A 21,207-nucleotide genomic window follows, 5' to 3' on the forward strand; every position below is an offset into this window, starting at 1 on the left:
TAATACGAACAATAACTAAAATAAAATTATTCCCAGAGGAAGGAAAATCGAGGTGTATATACATTTCGCGTCATTAGAATAATTTTTGGTTTTATGAAGGACATCTATAAGTCTTACGATGGACGAACGACACCACGATGTTGTCTGATTTGATGCGAATTGTGATTTCAGGACAGATCAAAAAACCCCCAAGAGTTCTGGATTGCTAACGGTCAAAAAAATTCGGGGAAAAACAGGCAAGTAATCTAATCAACATTCAATAAAATCCCCCTCTTCCTGGAGAACGCGATTAATTTGTAAGATTGAAATACTAAATCTTTTTTGTGAGAAATTTCACTGATCATTGATATAGAATTGTGCGACAGCTTCCAGTAAGGGTAGGAGAGTGATTCAGATAATTTTGACTATAACCCTTCAAATTCGAGAGAAGATATAATTGCGGACGGGATTACTTGAATGTCAGCTTCTGGATTTCGTTGTCCGTTATCGAATCCTTTTTAAGGTTTTGTGTGAAACAAACCCTTATTAGAATCGATTAGATGTCTGTCTGTCTGCCACAGTGGCGGCATTTTATGTTAAGTTTTGGTGGGGGGGGGGGGGGGTGGGCTCCTTATATATGTGAATGGAGGATGCAGAATGCTGGTCCCATATTTGATATCGGGTGAAGCGTAGGAGAGTGATGACTCAAAATATGACCCCCAAAAAGTGTTACAAGTCCCGTTCTCAAAACTTATTCAACCGAAAAATCTTAAAAAAATTACATCTAACCGAAATCTAGGTCTCAAAATATATCCCATTCCGATATCAGCACAAATGAAGTTAATAATAGTAAATTAGCATATTTTAGAAATTTTTCCCGGAAACCCTCTTATGCTAGAACTATACAATTTGGCACTTACACAAGATTCATAGTTTGTTAAAAAAAAAAAAGCTGTTAGTAAACGAACGTTTCATTTTTAGGGCATTAGCTCGATACCGCGAAGCAGCTGATGTGATTGACAGGCCGCAGGAGGGGCGTCCGTGCTCCGTACGTGACCAGAATGTCGTGCATACTGTGCGTGAGCATGTTCGTCGCAATCCTCTCCGCAAGCAGCAATGAATGTCAGCAGAAATGTGCGTTTCAACTCGAAGTATTAGTCGTATTTTACGAGAAGATCTCAATCTAGGTGCGTACTAGCGGTGCGTTAGTCATTTGTTAACGCCAAAACTGAAGAAAATACGGCGACCTAGATGTGCTGCTCTTTTGCAACGATTTTCTGGTAAAAAATATCGCAAAATTTTATTTTCTGATGAAAAAAAGTGATCGAGTATATGCTCTTAATTGTTATCAAGCCAAAGAAAATGCTCTGCGAGTCCAAAGTCGTTAATATCCGACTTCTGCCATGATATGATGCGGAGGAGGGGGGCGTCTCATAGCACGGAGTAACTGATATTCATTTCTGCGAGGCCGGCGTCAAAACCAATGCGAGCATGTAAGAAAGGATTTTAAAGGATGTTGTCAAGCCATTGAGTGAATCTTTATCCGCTGGAAAGCCGTGGTGCTTCAAGTAGGACTCAGCCTCCGCTCACAAAGCCTAAATTATTCAGCAGTGGTTAGCGGTGCATGTTCCTGACTTCATAACCGCGGATGAATGGGCCTCAGGCAGCCCAAATTTGAATCGTCTGAACTACAGCCTTTGAGCTAAGTTAGAGGAGACTGCTTGCGATCGAACTTACACCAATTTAGAGAGTTTGAAGGCCAGCATCCTGCGTGCAGCTCGAGAAATGCCGCTTGATACCGTGCGTGAAGCGATCGATGCATGACCTCACAGACTTCGGGCCTGCATAGCTCCTTTGAATAAATTATTGTTCGTTTGAAAGCGCTATGTTTCCCTTTTCTAATGGTCTACTTTTCGATTGATTTGGTTTATAACTGAGAAAGTGAGAAATAAAGATTTGTTTCACTGACAGAACTAATGGCTATACTATGTTATGTATATGTAAATGAAGCTTTGGGGTAGTGCCTAATTCAGATAGACATATTTCTACATTAAACCAGCGGTATTCAATATACGTACTTGATATGCACATATGTATGCTTTGTGCACGAAGTAAATCGGAAATATATGTACGATCAATTATATAACCTAGATGAAGTGGCGTTACCCAACTGGTGCTCTTTGTGATCGACGTATTAACGAACGTCTCAAATCTAAAATTTACCGCAATGTCGTCCGTCCTGTCGCTCTCTATGGTTCTGAATGTTGGCCGACTATAAAAGACAATGAGCGGCGTCTTGCGATAATGGAGACGAAAATGTTACATTGGAATAGTGGCGTGACACGTTTTGATCACATCCGAAATGAGGATATTCGCGATCGATATAGGGTCGCATCGATTATGGGAAAACTGCGAGAGACGCGTCTTCGATGGTATGGTCATGTAATTCGCGCTAACGAGAATTCACTTGCAAAGATTGGTCTGAACATCGAAGTTAATGGTAAACGACCAAAAGGCCGGTGAAAGAACGGTGGCTTGATATGCTGGATGGGGATTTAAAAGCTTCGCGATTCCATCCAGATCAGGCATTTGATAGAGCTAAATGGCGAAATTGATCACGACGAGCCGACCCCGCTTGTGAATGGGAGAAAGGTTGAAGAAAAAGAAGAGATATAAGCATAGTATTCAGTAACAGGCAATGTTTGTTTGTTTAGGGTGATCATAATATCTACAGCTGCAATATGTACGTATTTCTTGTAGTTTAAAAAAATACGAATACGAATATACGAATGGAAAAATGTGAGTAGAAACTTAAACTCACATAAAATCATTACATCTGAAGCGCCAGCTTCTGGTATTCCAATTTGTTTGTAAGTAGGATAGGTGAATGCGTTTACGCACAAAATTTTGGACTCTGTTGCGTACGTAACAGACTTGGCGCCCAAAGTGGGAATACAGTTGTTGCGTACGTTACAGAGTTGGTTGAAACTATTGCCAAGATGCCTGAGTGGAGGATATATAAAGAAGTAAAATGGACGTTATCCATTCACTTGCGCATCCGAAACTCAGGAGCTCCACCTTCTAAATGTTTGCCGAGGAATTAGCTCAAATTATTGACCCAACAATTATTTAAAGTAAATTTCAATGTGGTGTTTATTGACTTTGTGGGTGTTTGGTCACCATCAGGGCTTGGGACTAGTATAAGTTGAAAGAATGGCTGTGCCGTCACTCCGTCTATAGACTGGGAGGGACTTGGGTCTGCTATTCCGACAAGATTTCTCACGAAACGTAGTGTTTCCCAACATTATCCTTTTGTTTTCCTAAACAGCTTTGAGTGATTTGTCTACTTGGTCGGCGAGTGGCCGTCGACTGTCTTCTTCATGGGAGATTTTTTTTATGTTGACCGGCGTTTTCTGGGAGTTTGGAAGGAACATAAAGAACATGAAATTGTGAATCAAATTGTACTGTAATCTCAATATGGCTTTTAAAAATGCCTCTGTCTGCCTACAGTTGGAGGCTGATGAGGAGGTGGAGTCGGAACCGGCCACAGCTGTGCCCAAAATTAGCATAGCGCAAATGGCCGCTCGACATAAGATTGGAAAGGAAGCAGGAGCCGCCTTTTCAGCGCCCTCAGCTGATCTACCAGCAAAGACCCCTTATTCCCTCTCGGCAAATAAATACCGGATGTAACCTATACACAGAACGATTCTCTTCGCTCGTCCAGCAGATTGAGTAGCTACGGGAGGAAATCCGGGAGCTTAGGTTCCCACCGGAGCACTGCACGATTCGCTCTTCGGCGATCGTATCAAATGATGACTCGCCGGGTCCCCGGTTGTACTGTAATTCCTCTACTCTGCGAGCTCGTTTCGAAGACCAATTTCCGACCTGAACAGATTCTCCAGAGGATGTAATTATCCGGACGACCGCGTAACTAAGATTGTGTCCGGATTGGACCTGTAGCTCTCGGGAGCATCTGGATCGATGCCGATAGGCAGTTTCTTGGATTGGGTGGCAATGCTGACAGGCAGTTTCCCTGCCTGAGTCGGTATCTCCACCTATTGTTAACAGAACCTGGACTGGAATAGTATTGGCATTGCTGGCATTGTCAGTGGAAAGATGGTCCTCTGCCCTGAAACCTGTTGTGCAACTGCTAGAACGGTTTGGTTAGCCTGCCTCCGATGGGGATATCTGGAGGCTAATGAGCAGACGGTTTTAGGTAGAGGGCGAGCCTTTCGACGAGTATCTCTACGTCATTTTGCAGTTGGAGGACCACCTATCCACGCCTCTAACCAACGACGAACTGCTCAACTTTCTGGGAGCAGGGATGAGCATTTCGCTAAGGAGAGCTTTTGTCAGACAACGTCTTAGCACCGTAGCACAGCTTCGTCAAGCAGCGAGCGAACTGGACTTCCTGGCTAGGGAGGAGCGTTGATAACCAGCTGGAAGCTATTCTGCTTGCTCCACTGTGCTGGAGTTGTAGATATATAGCACAGTTTTTATTTATGTAGTCTCTCAATATATTGTTCATGAGTCGTTAAAATGTCGCTGGAGCGTGAAGACGTATTATTTTCATCCGGTGTCTGGATTTTTCCGTGTCACGTGCTTCTGCATAATATATATCAACTATGCACTTACCATACGGTGATAATGGTATCATATTATTCATCTTCAAAAGTCAATATCACCCACTTTATTAAAATTGCCCTAAAACCTTTCTCAACGGTTGAGTAATTCCTAATCATATGTAAAGGATTTCCTCACTTTATTTACTATGGGAATATCTGGAACTGCTCTGTACTTTCATGAATATTTATCCAGAATCTTAATAAAGTCCGTAACGAGCGTTTTCTGAATTCAAATCACAATAGCCTTGATCCACCCACATTCTGCAAATTTAGGCGTTTATCCAGAACGCGCAAATTTTCATTTGCGAATTCGCCGGGCTTTCTTTTCGCCGTTTGTTGTTTTCACTCGTCTGTTTTCGCATTCTCTCTGAAATTCCGCGGCACCGGTAGGGATCTGTCAATTGCTTGTCTGGTGAAGGAAAAAAGTTGTATTTCGTGGGGAAAGGAGTTACCGAGCACACTAGGCGGTTTAGTGTATGCGGAAAACTAAGTTACATTACCTAGAGTCCATCATCGGGCATAATGTCCAACAGTGGTGAACGCAGCACGGCCCCAGAGACAATAATCGAGGAGTTTGAGGTTAGACCTATTGCGTTCTGCAATGTCCTCCGAGTAAACTGACTTTGCTTCTAACTCCTCTTGCAGTACAAGGCAACTCCAGCTTTTGCTGAGAACTGTGACAAGACCTTTTCTCGATTTAAGTTCAGCGCGTTCGCAGAAGTAGGAGCGAAGGGCCTGCAGAACGAGAATCACGCCAAACGCATCGTTTTGATGCGCAAGGAGTTCCTGCACTTCATCAAGGAAACTGAGTGGCAATATGAGCCGGTAGAGAAGCGCGTGGGACAGCCTTAAACCGTGCACTACCGTCTTTCATCGTAAACCAAAGCACATCCGTTCTAGTTTTACTTATGCACTTTTGAATTATTTGACGCAATCGCAACGACGACAAAATGTTTTCAATTGTATCGAAAATTTTCACCTACTTTAGTTACGCAAATGAGCGGAAGGAGTGTGAGAAGAAGTTGGAAGCGGTTCTATTGGAATTGGAGGATGAGGAGCGGAAGGAGAAATTGGTTGGGACTAAGCCCGAGCAGTCAGCGAAGAAGGAAGAACTTACGGAGAAAAATTGCTTCAGAAAACAAGGTAGGCTAAAAGTTTATAACGAGTTAATAGCTTGTCATATGTTTTAAGGTGCTTCGGATTTTGTTTGGGATTTGGTTAAGGCGCTTGGGCATGCCGACGGGTATTTTCAGACTCTTTCTCTCACCGTGTTCGAAGCGAAACTATCTTTTCCATCAACGTGTGCTCGGTGTTCATCAAGGAGGCGTCTTCTCACCACCCCCCTTTCTTGTTATGAACACTGTCACGCGGAACATCTAATGTCTAGCGCACTATATATTACTTTATGCAGATGATGTGATGATCTCGAGCCACTTGTCCAATGGATCCAAAAATGGAATGATCACTTCATGCTACACATTCTCAGATAGAATCTGAATAAAACTGAATTTTTGACGACCGGTCCCCATGAAAAAGACACAATCGCTGGCAGCGGCATTGACCTCCCCAGAACTCAGCAATGCTATCAGCCAATGGGGAACCGCTTTATGAAATTGTTTTACGCATTAGCGCAACTTGGATGAAGATCCGTTCCACAACTGGTATTTTGTGTGATGGACGCATCAAAGAACGTCTCAAATTTAAAATTTACCGCAATGTCGTCCATCCTCTCGCTCTCTATGGTTCTTAGTGTTGGCCGACTATAAAAGGCAATGAACGGCGTCTTGCGGTAATGGACACAAAGATATTGCGTTGAACTAGTGGTGTAATATGCTTTGATCACATCGGAAATGAGGATATTCCCGATCGATGTAGGGTTGCACCGATCGTGGGAAAATTGCGAGAGATGCGTCTTCGACGGTATGGTCATGTAATTCGCGTCAACGGGAATTCATTTGTCGAGATTGATGTGAACAGGCAATGTACTATACTACTACTAAATAGAGTATAGTTTTAGTTATTCCACCATGCCAATTCCTACCTGATCTCTCTTGGTGACAGGTCCCGCGATAGACCGACCAAGAAAATGCATACAATTTTGTTAAAAAAAAGATGATCGGATTGAGTCATAAGCCTCGGAAAAATGCGGGCCCCGGTCTTGTCGAGAAATGGGCAAGGCTTCTTGACGCATGGACGACGTCAGGACGTAAGCAAGTTAGTCCGAACAAAAGCAACAAAACGAATATGTGTCTGCACGCTAAATGTTGGTACCCTAACTGGAAAGACCGAGGAACCTACAAGAGCCGTTCGGAAAAGGCGCATTGATATCTGTGCTCTGCAAGAAACCCGATGGTCTGGTTCCAAAAGCTGCGACATTGAACGCGAACGCGGTAAAAATAGTTATAAACTTCTCTATTTTGGTAGCTGACACACTAATTATGGTGTTAGCATTGCCATCTCAGGGGGTTTCCTTGATACCATTAAAGAAGTCGAACGATTTGATAATCGGCTGATGAAGCTCATCATTATATCAGCTGAACGCACTGGCCCGCCACGCATAAAATGGTCGTGAATTCTTGAGAAGAACGCGATTACCAACCATTACGAATGTGGAAGAACCGTGGAACCAAATGAAAGACACGATCCACAAAGTGGCCTCTACTACCCTCGGGGTCACCAAGCCAAGTAAGCGGTACATCAGCCGAGATACTTGGCTTTGGAATGGTGATGTTGAAATGAAGGTCCGTGAAAAGAAACGCCTCTACCACCAATTTCTCGAAGATAAAACGCCTGCTAATTGGCAAATTTATAAGAATGCCAACCGGGAAGCAAAGAAAACGATCGCTGCCACCTCAGCGGCCCATTCCAAAAATCTTTACGATAAACTGGACACTCGGGATGGCGAGAGAAATCTGTATCGACTTGCCAAAAGCCATATCGAACGCACACAGGATATCGAACATTTCTGTTGGGTTGATGACAGAAACCGTACTTTGCTTACTAACCGTCGAGTCGCAACGGATAGATGACGAGAATACTTCGAGCAGATTTCAACTGAAGAATTTGCTCATCCTCCACTTCTACAATCATTGCCGACATTTGGACCAGTTCCACCTGTCAGTGCAACTGGTGCTCAGAGGTGGCGGTGAGGAAGACGGCGGCAACCCTGTTGGCCAAACCAAAAACAAAGTGGCCGAAGAGAACTTCCATAGTGGTGGCACCGGGAGACGCTGCACTCACTTTGGCTTGCCGGCCGTGAAGCAGTCGGTGAATGCTCCAAAGGCGTAATCAGGGCGATCAGACCCGAGTCTACACGGGGACTTACCTGAAGTGGCAAATTGGTCACGAAACCTCACCATGGGTATACTGGTACCATGGGAACCGAGATAGCCCCTGGACTCTCATACTTCGGGTGAACTCCCGTTATATATGAGGACAGCTCGGACATTTGCGGTTGGCCCCCTAATGGGAGCTTCATGGGGATTGTTGGTTATGCTCAAGCGAGAAGAGACCTTCGGGCCTCGGCGTGGTTTTGCGTTCCAACACGGGTGCCGTACTCTTTAGTTCGGTAGAGATTTAGATAGGTCTTGCATCCACCAGTATGAATGTTAAGCCATGCACTTGGCTGCTCTACCACGATCCGAAAAGTAAAGTTCGAAGTATGACAGGTGTATCAAAACCGCTTCGTGTCTCTGTTCGTATTCATCAAGGAAGCGCCCTCTCACCATTCCTCTTTGTTCTTTCTATGGACACTGTCACGCGGGACATCCAACGTCCAGCGCTCTATACACTGCTTTATGCAGATGTTTTCATAGCGTCTAATGGCAAAAAAAATCTCGCGCAACTTGCTCAAAAATGGAATGATCGCCTCATGCAACACGGTCTCAGATTGAATCTGAATAAAACTGAGTTTTTGACGATCGATTTTCATAAAACAGGCACAATTATTGTCAGCGACCTGCCCAGAACTGAGCGGGGGGATGTTATCAGCCAACGGAAAGCTGCGTTATAAAATTGCTTCTCGCATTAACGCAACCTGGTTGAAATGGCATTTCACAACTAGTATTCTTTTCTACCGACGTATCAACGAACGTCTCAAATCTAAAATTTACTGCAATGTCGTCCGCCCTGTCGCTCTCTACCGTTCTGAGCGTCGGCCGACTATAAAAGACAATGAGCGGCGTCTTGCGATAATGGAGACGAAAATGTTACATTGGAATAGTGGCGTGACACGTTTTGATCACATCCGAAATGAGGATATTCGCGATCGATATAGGGTCGCATCGATTATGGGAAAACTGCGAGAGACGCGTCTTCGATGGTATGGTCATGTAATTCGCGCTAACGAGAATTCACTTGCAAAGATTGGTCTGAACATCGAAGTCGATGGCAAGCGACCAAAAGGCCGGCCGAAACAACGGCGACTTGATACGCTGAATGGGGATTTAAAAGCTTCTTAATTGGGTCTAGATCAGGCATTTGATAGAACCAAATGGCGAAACCGATTACGGCAAGTCGATCCCGCTTGTGAAGGAGAGAAAGGCTGAAGAAAAAGAAGCATTTTTGGTTTTCCGTTGCATTTTTATTTGACGTTACTTTCTGCATCGCAATGTTTGGACTTGATAATTCTCAAATCAACCTGAATGAAACAGAAAATCCAAAAGAACTAAAATAATTGAATCATTTCTCTTCAATTTTCTTCAAGGTACGATAACATCGTTGCAGAGTGACCATGGGATCATCGATAAAACTCTTCTGTTTGATATGAGTGCAGCCAAAAATGTTTCCGAATTGCGAGTAGGATTCTGTGTGCAGTACTTGGGATATCAAGCCGCTGACAGTGATTATATTAAAATTGTTCGTATAGAACGAATCCTCAACGATTATTGGGATGTCAACGCCGATAATGAACAGGTAATTCAACTTTCAGCTTTAGCTTTCAGAATTAGTTGATGCGGATAATTCGCTTAGATTTCCATAGGAGGGAATGGTTTTTGATTTAGGTCTTGAAAGGTTTCCTGACCTTTTCCATGCACGAAATTGTTGGCTTTTTGATGAGCCGACAGCTTCGGTCTTCGTTGGTGCAAGTGTTCCTGAGTTTTTCTATGAAAAAATTCATTGGGAAAGTTAGCAGGGATTGAGAGATTGATGTCTCCTTTCAGGCAAGTTCGTAGGCCAGGCAAAACGATTATAGAACTATCGACTAATTGCTGCGTCCTGTGGCAAATGATCGTCAAGTTTACTCAATAATCATTTCATTTGACGGGTGATGTGGGTCTTGTTGCAGCACACCATTAGCAACAATCTTTACTTCGATTGGTCATCATCCGAATGCACTATTGAAATTGGTAACGTTCCGACCATACTTAGGAGACTGTAGTCGAAGTGTTTGTCTGGAATAGTGAAGTGCTCGTGCTTTAAATGAACGTAATGACGCACCAGGCAGTACATATTCAGTCTATGATAATGCTTCGTCATTTTTGGCCAAGACAAACTGTCGTCCTTCATCTTTCTCGTCTATTTGGGAGCAAAAGCAAGCATGTCATGTCAAAAGCTTTCTGCAAAAGCCGTGGAATGTAAGGTCGAATCATGTTCTCCACTGACATGATTCACAATATGTAATGGTGATTGTGTTGTTCAGCTGAAGAAACCGAAGCAACTCTGGAGCTCATATTTGTTCCGTCTCTCTCTTTCTCTGACGGATTCCTGAAGTTCCTCGTCGTCTTGGTCGTTATAATTGAATATTAGCAATGGGCCTGACCAAATTGGGTAAACCTGATAAAGAATCAGCTGCAACAGTTTCATCTCCCAAAATATGGAATATTTTAGTGGTAAATTGGTTTATGTATTCCAATTGGGTGGCTTGTGAAGTGGTGGACCATTGTTTTATGATTCGTGACGATAATTCCACCATATATATGGAACAATACTGCGGGCGGAAGATGGCTCGAATTTCTTAGAGAAAAAATAAAGTCGCTCCTAAGATCTGTTGTTGACTTGTTCCAGTGCTGGCACTATGTCTGTATTTGATGCATTATCCTTTTACCAGATTCAGTGTCGTGGAAAGAGATCATCCAATGGCGACTGGTAAGTAAGTAAATGCAGTCCTGACAGTTTCTGTATGGTCCCTATTCATTAACGCCGTTGGATAGCAGATGAGCTCGCAAGGTCTCTTGGCGTGCATTTGGTGTAGCTCATAATGCATATGTGTGTGTGGTGGAGGAGAAGGTACAGCTTCTGAGCACTTAGGCCATGTTGGCCGATTATACTCGCCACCCTCATCTAACGGAATATTCCGGATTCCCTAACGTATCGCAGGATTTCCGTTAGTGGATGTGAAGCATGTTAGGATGTTAGGTTAGGATTCCGTTTTGGAATGCAGACTGTTCGTCCGCAATAGTCAGATTGAATTCTAGGTATCGGTGATTTGACAGTGAGACCTAATCTAACACTCGCCAGTGTGTAATCAACTCTAACACTTTTGAGGTACAGATTGTTAGGTCAATTACTTCACTTCTTCTCGGTTCCATGAACGTAGAGGCGCACCCTACGTTTGCAGTCATAAGACCAGCTGAAGTGATGAAATCAAATAGCTTCTCTCTTCTTGGATTGCATTTGCTGCTGCCCCAACAAACATTCGCATCGCAACCTATTAAGAATTCAAGACCACTTGATTCTGCATACGCCAACAGATCCCTGAGCTACTGTGCCGGCGGAGGATACAAAAAATCATAGGGTAAATAAGCGGAGGCAACTATGATGTTTTTCGTCTCGCCATTTATCTAATATTGTACGATGCTCGTAACTAAGTCCTGGGAACAGAATTGTCTCAGCATGGTTGCCTCTAATCGTCTTGACATCAGGACACAGGCTCTCGGTCTTATATATCTTTCATCGTAGAAGATCCTAGCCCCCTTTATTGATCCAATGCCACAGATTCTATTAAATCGAACCCACGGCTCTTGCACCAGAAAAATGTACGCGAGGTCCTGTAGTTTTGTCAGTCTCGCTGCCAGCAGATAGCAGGAGGCTTTGGCATGCTGCTGGTTTATTTGACCAATCTTTATGTTTTTCGACATAAACTTAGTCTAATGAATTATGGAAAACAGTTTGAAGCGTATGCCACAGTCCGCGTGTGACGGGGTTTCTCCCACACTGTACCGCCAGAAACTCGATCCCCTAGTGTTTGATTTGACTGAGGAAAGCTGCACTTCGAGGTACCAGTCTCATCTCATCCGACAGAACATTTGTCTGTTTTCCACTTAGCACCTTGACTGGTTTACGGTATCGGGTTTGCATAGATTCGATCACTTGAACTGGCATCAAGCCACGTTTCAAGCTTGTCTTCTTCCGCCTGTTCCTTGGAAGGTGTAGGAGAAATTTTTAGCAGGTAGGATTCATTCTGTAGACCCTTCTCCAGTGCGAACCCCCACACAATGGTTCCGCCACTGTATGCACGTTCCTCCGTGCGCAGCTCCATTGTGGGAGAGCGCACCGAACATGCTGCAATTCACTCTATATTCTGTGAGTCGAAGACCATTATTGTTCTTCGCTTTCAAAGTGGAGATAATCTTCTACAGTTTCCTGATATGACTGAATTTCAATCTACCTAGGAAAAAGGGGGCACCATGTGGTGACTTCCCCTGAGCACATTCAGACTCTTTTGGTCCAGTTCGAATACCAAGTTGAAACCCTCCACGTTTGTAGATTTGTTCTTCCTGACATTCATGAACTTTACCCTCGTGTCCAAAGTTCATGCTCGAGTTCTGTTCCCCCAGCATGCGGATGATGTCCTCTGCGTTCCTTCAGTGTTCACAATTGTGAACTTGGGACGACCGTCGGAACACAAAGCCGAGATTGCCTGCTGGAGTCACTTTAAGGCAGCCTCGGCAGTGAACTCCAAATGGAGAAGTCCATCGCGAATAATTGATTGTTAAATCGTGGCTTCGTTGCAGGTTTCAGCATTTTTTTCCACAGACATTCTCGGAGGATTGTAGATTGTGCCTCTGACGTTTTGCCATCCTTGGAGGAAATTCCCCGGGGCTGCAGTCAGAACAGAGGCTGCAGCTTGCGCATACATCCTCTTCCTTCCCGCCTTCATGTCTGTATTCCTATGGATTTGACCACCTCCCGGCACACCGTTCTAATCCCCTTGAGACGCGTGAATGTAAGCCCTAGTGCGGAGCACAATAAAGCGTTGGCCACAACAGATGTGTTGGTCTTACGCTTCTTGCGCGCATTATCGCTGACAGAAGAGTCTGGTCTTTTTCCGAAAGTGTCGATAAGAGTCTTGTGCTTCGCTAATAATTAAAATTTAACGGGCTTTGTATTGTTTTGCAAAAAAGAGCGGGAAATGACAGTAATAACGACTAAAAACAAAGAGTGCTAAGATCAGCGTCCATTTGATCTGGGCGAAATTTTGAATGACACTTGATACCCGATCATTTTGTCCACTAAGTATATTGCCGATATCCCTGTCAATCTCTGCGACGTGAAGGCAATATATTTCTTAGAGGAGTTACTCTAGAAAGATGGACTTAAAGAATAACTCATTGCCGTTGCCAATTATTGAAAAATGTGATTTCGGTTGTTAGAATTTTTGCATTGGATGACGCTTGACGGAAAAGGTGTTAAGAATCTTTTACGATTCTCCGTCGCGTGAGGTTCAGGGTAGTTTTACTAGTGCCCAATGTGCAGGTAGTCTGTTTTTTAATGATTCTGATCGCCTGAATGTGCGCAGTGTTAACAGGAATCTCTCCGCTAGTTGGGACGGAACACTCTTGGTGGTCTTAGAGTAGCTGCTTTCCAGTTCAACGTGAACTATTGTAGATTATGTTGTCCGACCGAATTCAACCGTTTCAGATGCAAAACGAAGCTCCAGTGTAATTCCGTAATTTATGCATGTTTGGATGTATAAGACAAATTCTGGCACCCGGTTTTTCTCATAGCTACACCCGTTCGGTTTGTAATCAAGTCGGGGTCACAAGGTTGGTATCCAGCATCGAAATTACATCGATTTATGTCATAGAGTAGGAGTTCTACCTAAAGTCGAGTGTTACGGAGAGCATCGTTCGTCAACAGTGATAATCACACGCAAGATCGCTTCCCTGAAATGAGGAGAAGTAAAGAGACTTTAGTTCTCGTCATGATTCTTTTCGTTCAGGATGTCGTGGCGTATATGGTGAACAGGGATAGGGGCTTCAATTTAACTGCTTTTGTGGAAAAAGATGAATCGTATGTGAAATTTTTTGAGAGGTAACTTATCCTCGAGTACTAACACTCCATTAACGAATTCCTAGATTAGATTTATCCTCAAATTTACGAAAATCTTGTTCGTGATAGTTTTCTTGGTGAGGTATCGTTGAATGTTCTTTTTCTATATTTCAGCAACATGCAGAAGCAGGGCCGCAAACCTTCGATGATCCGGAATACTTCAACACGCATCAACGCAGTTTCTTAGGTCAAGTTTTCAGTCGCAACGAGAATTTCATAACTGTCGACACAGATTATGACAAAATTGACATAGATTTGGACACCGTTACCATTGACTATAATCTACAACTTGGCGATCGGGTGTATTTGACATGCAATGTCCAAACTGATCAAACATTCGTGGACTCCACTGGCGAAATTTTGGAAGTAGTCACCATTCACGCTGCACGCTCGAAAAAAGTCATGGGAACAATCACATCCTTGTACCAAAACGAACAATGGGGTTTGGTGAACAATGAATTTTTCTTTTCGTTCGACATTCTTCCATCCAATTATATTCCGGAGAGGGATGATCGCGTTAGTGTACAAGTAGTTGAAAGCGAAAGGGTAAGAAAATTGGTTTGTGTTAATAGAATAGAGTAAAGAATTCAACGTTTTAACAGGGAAAGTTCATTTGGCGCTGCACAAGTATATTGCTTCTGGATAAACGTACAGAAAAACCTGTAAAAATTGAGTCGGATGCGAAACTCCTTCAGAACAAGGGGGGAATCGTTGTAACCGATAACTTCCAATTCCGCTTTAGAACTTTAAATGAGAAGAAAGTCGGTGAGCTGATAATGAAGAACGAAGGAGATGAAGAACGTACACTTAAAAGAATGTGTTTTCTTGGCAAAAAATGTCAGTCGCAGTTAAATTTGATTGAACCAAAATTAAATGAACAGTTTACGTTGAAGCCAGGTGAATCGAAAGTGTTCCGCATAACTGCACGATCTCAAATATTTGGATACAGTAGAGAAATATTTTTATTCAGTTTCGAGAAATTCAAGATAGCTCGGGAAATTTTAATCGAAGTAGGAGAAGGAGACGAACTTGCCCAATCGCGGAAAAACGGTCAAAAAGAGAAGCAAAATAAATTTTATAAGAAGGACTATAGCTACGCACACCAAGTTTGGACGCAAAGATCACATTTTGTTCCCGGTGTGCATACTTTGGAGAAACCAAAATTTGTTGCCAACAGGATCGGAATATTTGAGTGCCCTGAGAGACTGCGAAATGCTGTCTTAACTTCCAAGAATATGATTGAAATGACTGAATTAGTGGAGGACTTCTATCCCTGTTTGACTGAAAGTGTGTCGTATCAAAATTACTGTGTGCGCTTTCAAACTTTACTTCATTTGGAAGAAATTGAATATTTCCTGCAAATACGACAATATGACAGAGAGCGTGCACATTTCAGTCGAGACGCGGAGTATTTGGTTTTGCAGATAGACAACTTATCGGAAAAACGTCCTTCACTCATGCTTGGCGATAGTATCCGCGTGTCGAATCCATGGGCGGAAGGAATGGATAAACGATGCTACGAAGGGGTCATTCATAAAGTTTTGTTTGATCGGATACTGCTCAAATTCAACCCAGGCTTTCAGCAAAAGTACAACGGGGAAGACTATCGAGTGGAATTCTTTTTTTCACGTTTCTCCTTCAGAAAGCAGCACTATGCTCTCAAGAAAACCTACCACCAAATGGGTCCCAACTTTCTATTCCCAAATAAAATTCATCTTCAAGAACGCCCTCAATTGGAGGTGAGTTTGAATGAAAAATTCAATCTTGTTATAAAGGACGAAACTGCTGAAGTGAAGTGGTTCAATGAGAATTTGAATGATGTTCAAAAGAAAGCTATAAAGAATATTTTGCGAGGTGAAGCTCGACCGATGCCTTATATAATATTTGGTCCACCTGGAACTGGGAAAACGTTAACATTAATAGAGACAATACTACAGTTGGTGACATTGTTACCCGACAGTCGGTTGTTAGTCGGAACCCCGTCGAATAGTTCGGCAGATTTGATTGCAACTCGTCTAATTGGATGCAAGGCACTGAGACCTGGTGATTTTGTTCGACTAGTTTCACAGAATGTCATCGAGAAGGATTTGATCCCAGACCATTTGAAACCATATTGTGCGACCGTGGACATTGCTATGGAAGGGACTTCAAGAGATGGGGTAAGTTGTATACAATTCTGTCGAAATTTCTTATTTTTAGCACACGAGGGTGGAGAATCATAAAAAAATAACAAGTCAGGGTTAGGTTTCACAACAAGACATCATACACAACATTCTTGCCAGTTCTCCAAATTTTTTAGAGCAAATTGATATCTTTCTTTCGTTACGTCCACATCAATTTTCCTCCACTGAATTGATATTGCGGTTTGGGTACACTTTATTTCAGACGTTGCGAGTGTATACTTTCCTCTGATATGGCGGCCGATGAACATAGAGACCTTAGTTTCTTCCCAATACTCGAAAGGTCGATGTCGCACCTCCGAATTATTCGAGCTTACTGAAGTGTCAACGAGGTCGTCAGCATATCCTTTTTTAGAGAAAAAGCTCAACGGCTGCCAGATTTGATTCACCTTTTGGTGAAGAGCAACACCTACTGCGATGTCAGAGGCATCAACAAAAACGGCTAGGGGTGCATCTTGCAGAGGAAATGCCAAGAGTATAGTGTCGGCCAGCTGTTGACGGGATTTGTCAAACGCGCGGACAGCCTCTTCAGACCACACGATCTTTCGTGTGTCTTTTGTTTTGGGGCCAGACAAGTACGCGCTCAAAATGCACTGGTGTTGGGCGGCCTTGGGCAAGAAACGACGATAGAAGTTTAGCTTGCCCAAGAACCTCCGCAACTCCTTCACAGTTTTCGGACGTGGGAACCTTGCACGCTTGCACTTTGTCTCGGTCGGGCTGTATTCCTCCAGGAGAAATGGAGTGGCCGAGGAATCTCACCTGTGTCTGGAGAAACTTGCATTTATCAACGTTTAGGACTAAACCGGCATCAAAGGGACGTTGAAAAATGCACTCGAGATGGGCTAAATGCTCAGACTCTGAGGAAGAAGCGACCAAGACATCATCCAAATACACGAAACAAAAGTCGAGGTTTCGCAGAACCGAGTGAATGAACCTTTGAAAGGTTTGTGCCGCATTGCACAACCTGAAAGTCATCCGGGTGAGCTCGAAGATTCCAAAGGGTGTGCATGTTGCCGTCTTTGGAATGTCTTCTGGAGCTACGGGGATTTGGTGATACGCCTTGGTTAAATCCAAGGTCGAAAAGTTGCGGTAGTTTGCGAGATGATGAAAGTCGTGGATGAGTGGAATGGGATGTTGGTCAGGAGCAGTCTCTGCGTTTAGCCTTCTATAATCCCCACAGGAGCGCCATTCGCCGTTTGGCTTAGGGACCATATCGAGTGGGGAAGACCAGCAGCTGTCTGAAGGTCTGCAGATACCCTGTTGGGTAAGTTGCTCGAATTCTTTCCGTGCAATAGCCAGCTTCTGGGCTGGTAAAGGACGCACATTTGAGAAGATAGGGGAAACAGTGGTGTTAATGTGGTGCTGCACATTGTGGTTCACTGGTTTAGAGAGACTACATTCGGTAGTAATCTGGTTGAACTTTTGGAGAAATGCCCGAACACGAGAATCAGTAATGTCCTCCAAAAGTACAGAAACATTGTTGTTGGGGTGAGATGAGATTCTGCCTGACGAATTAAGTTTGGTTGTGGAGTTTATAAGGAACCTGTCCACTAGCAACCCATAGTGACACAAGAAGTCTGCGCCTAAAATGGGGAAGCTGACATCCGCCAGGATGAATCGCCACGGGAACGTCCTACGCAAGCCAAGACTCACTTCCACTTGCCTGTAACCGTAGGTGTAATGCGCGTGGAATTTGCCGCCGCAAGTCTTAAAGATTGTGGGAATACCTGCTACCCGAACGCTGAGCGTCTAGCGTCGCTCTCATCTTCGCCATACTGGCCACAAGAGCGGCCATCTCGCGCTTCAGCTCGCCAACTTCGTCTGAAGGCTGCTGAACAGTCGCTATCGTCGGGCGCGCGTGCACCTTATCGCTACAGCTGTCAGCGGCTCCAAAGGTCCGGAGACGGACGCGAGAACCGCCTGGGTGCCCTCTGGAAGACGTCGCAGCCAGAGCGACTTCAACAGATCGTCGTCGATCTTGCTCCCACCCAATTGCCTCATTTCGCAAAGCAATTGGCTGGGAGTTCGATCGCCCAACGTCAAAGCTTAGCTGACTCACTTACCGACAGGCGCCTAATTAGCTCCGTTTTGAGTACATACATTGTAGGAGGTCGTTTTGACAATGTCTGCCACAAGGAGGAAGGTCTCCTCATCCAGGCCTACAATGGCGTGGTTAAATTTGGTCGCGTCTGCTGTGATTCCGGACATCTGGAATTGCACCTCCAGATGGACGAACAACAACTCCGGGTTCCTTCGCCAAAAAGGAGGGACGCGCACAGAGAGCGCGGTCACTTGAGGGTCCGATAGGTCTGCCGCGTCTTTGTTGTTCAGAGACATGACAATAGTTAAATGGTGCGAGATGATGCACCCCGGAGCGGACGCGCAGACCAAAAATAAAAACTCACCACGAGAGCGGAACTCCAACGAAGAATTTTAAAAAGAATATCGTCGCCGTTTCTTGTGGCGGTTCTATATTTATTTATGCTTTAACTAGAAATTTAGGACACGGAAGGAATATGTCAAAATTTTACAACTTAAAAAACTCTTTCCCTGCGGCGGCTTGTACTGACAGCGTTTTTGAGGTTGGGGCTCCTGAGCATGCGGATGATCCTTGTCGGCGGCTCCGGCTCCCTGCGGTGACATCGTCGAAGTCATCTTCCGCTTCTTAGAGGCTGGTGACGGACTGATCAATGATTTGAGCACTAGACATCGGAGCACAAAAGAACCAACGGATTTTTTCGCGTCTTCCAGTCGGCGCTGATACGGGATGTCCTCTGCAGAATTCAACTACGTGGCGGCCACGACCACGACGGCGGCGTTCCACGAAATGAATTCCTTGCGATCGCTCATTCGAAGCCGGGTTCGCGATGCTGCGTCTGGCTCCTTCTGGCGCACGGTTTAGCCACCATTCGCGGTCTTTGCAACGAGCGGCACACAGAAAACAGCTCGAAACTGACCCCGCAACGATGTGGGCTCTCGCTCAAGTCCCATAATAAATTCAAATGTTGCTAACCCTGCTGCGCCACACCTTCCGCATATATTTATTTACAGGAATATTTCTAAGCAATTGTTTATTTTATTTCTATTTTTCTTACACAGATGATTATTACCGACTCCGGATTAAAGTTAAAATGCCAAATGAAACACATGGGCCGCCATCGAATAACAATAGGCACATGTGTAGCGTTGGGCAGCTTAATGCAAATGGGATTCCCGAAAGACCATTTTACACATATTATCATCGATGAAGCTGGACAATGCATTGAAACTGAAAACATGATCCCAATCTCGCTCGTAGATCAATATAATGGTCAAGTCATTTTGGCTGGCGATCCATTGCAACTGGGTCCAATCATTTTGAATAAGTACGCTGTGGAAAAGGGTCTGGATACATCGTTTCTCCAGCGGATATTAGACAGGATGCCTTATCGTAAAGACCTCGAACGGTTTCCAGATTGTGGTTACGATCCACGATTAGTCACTAAACTTATTTACAACTATCGGGCTTTGCCGAGTATTTTGAAACTTTACAATGATCTGTTCTACGATTCAGAACTACGACCAATGATTGACGAAGAGACAAGTCAGGAAATTCAGATTTTACGATCATTGTCAGATATTTTACCACAGAATGAGAATCGATCACCTAATCATGCTGTGTTTTTCATGGGTATTCGTGGGGAGAACAAACAAGAGAGTGATTCGCCGTCTTGGTATAATCCCGCCGAAGCTAAAAGTGTAAGATAGTTTGTTTGGTATGTTAAAGGGAGTACAATTAACAGGCATCATTTCAGATTTTCTTATTCGTCTTGAAATTGTATAGAAAAAATATAAATGCGAAGAATATCGGAATCATAACTCCTTATCAGAAGCAGGTGAAAGCTATTCGAAATATTTTCATAGAAGCCGACATAATGCTTCCGAAAATTGGATCAGTGGAAGAGTTTCAAGGCCAGGTGAGGATATCCTTCTGAATAAACTTCATTGTTAAAAGCTATTTATGACTAATGATATTTATTTTTGCTTTTGCCAATTGTATGATTAACAATATTTTTTTTTGCTTCAAAACTTTCTCAGTGTATTTCCAATTCAGTAAGAGCCAATTCTCCTAGCCGTTCGAAGATCTATGAAATTAGTCTTTATTTAGTCTATTATTCCACAAAAATCCACCAAAACTTTCACATACTCAAAATCATTTCAATTTCAGGAACGTGATATTATCCTCATTTCAACGGTTCGTTCACGTAAATCATTGATTGAAATGGATCTTTTACATTCCTTGGGCTTTGTGCGAAGTGATAAGCGTTTGAATGTAGCAATCTCGCGGTCTCGTGCGCTTTTAATTATTTTCGGTAATCCACACTTGTTACGTTTGGACAAAAGTTGGGAGCGACTCCTTAAGTACTGTATATCGAATGATGCATATACTGGTTGCGATTTGCCTAGTGAATTAATGTGATTTGAATATATTTTCATCTCTTTTTTTCCCCTTGTAGAGATATTAGTTTTAATGTAAAATTGGAATAAAATTATCTGTAACACAGGAAAGAGTTTACGTAATGTTTTCTAATAAATTTGATTTTAAGATGATGCGAGAAAAGTAATTTATTTTATCAAGAGTGATTTTATTCATCTTCTCTCGTTCTCACTAAAGTGAAAGTGATAATATGAGCTCAGTAGATCGAAATGAATGATACGAGCTCTAGCAAGAATATTTGACGCTCCTTAGCAAGATGGGCAACCGGGATCACCATCACGCCGGTTCAGAGACAGTGTGGTACGCAGACACCATCCGCAAGGCTCACCGTCTCTGTACTTACGCGTGGCGCTTACGATATACCTCCTTTTCAAGAGCGTCAGCCCATACCTCTGTGTCGTAGAGCAGGACGGACTGCGTTGAACTTATCAGGAGACGTCGCTTGCTAAACGTAGTACCTCCAATTATTTACTTATAGCCAAAACTCTAGCTGCAGCCTTGTTCACTGCTGCTTTGATTTACTCAAAAACGCTCTTCTTTGAGTCAAGGGTCAGACCAAGGTACTTTATTGTTGCTTTTGACTTAAATTATCGAGTCGCCGAATGATACGGGACGCGAGGTCGGAATTCTTTTTTTAGTCAAGATGGCTACTTCGGATTTTTCCAGTGCAAGG

At 43.6% G+C, this 21,207-nt stretch overlaps 1 protein-coding gene across 1 annotated transcript; it reads left to right on the forward strand.

The window, feature by feature from the left end:
- Window positions 1-4,947: 4,947 nt before the first annotated feature.
- Window positions 4,948-20,647, forward strand: LOC119648695 (probable RNA helicase armi). The gene is made up of 8 exons (XM_038050500.1): window positions 4,948-5,183; window positions 5,250-5,747; window positions 9,310-9,518; window positions 13,992-14,423; window positions 14,480-16,036; window positions 19,157-19,795; window positions 19,852-20,013; window positions 20,265-20,647. Exons 2-8 carry the CDS (start codon window positions 5,555-5,557, stop codon window positions 20,514-20,516), a joined length of 3,444 nt encoding a protein of 1,147 aa, XP_037906428.1. The 5' UTR covers window positions 4,948-5,183; window positions 5,250-5,554; the 3' UTR covers window positions 20,517-20,647.
- Window positions 20,648-21,207: the final 560 nt, after the last annotated feature.

This window comes from Hermetia illucens, chromosome 2 (genome assembly GCF_905115235.1).
Source record: "Hermetia illucens chromosome 2, iHerIll2.2.curated.20191125, whole genome shotgun sequence".
Classification (NCBI taxonomy): Eukaryota; Metazoa; Arthropoda; class Insecta; order Diptera; family Stratiomyidae; genus Hermetia; species Hermetia illucens.

What these genes read in the sequence shown, in the direction of transcription:
- LOC119648695 (XM_038050500.1), top strand. Translation starts at nt 5,555, where the DNA reads ATGTTTTCAATTGTATCGAAAATTTTCACCTACTTTAGTTACGCAAAT. An exon ending in AAATTGCTTCAGAAAACAAG is followed by an intron (nt 5,748 to 9,309) that starts GTAGGCTAAAAG and finishes ATTTTCTTCAAG; the next exon opens with GTACGATAACATCGTTGCAG. An exon ending in ATCCCGCCGAAGCTAAAAGT is followed by an intron (nt 19,796 to 19,851) that starts GTAAGATAGTTT and finishes GCATCATTTCAG; the next exon opens with ATTTTCTTATTCGTCTTGAA.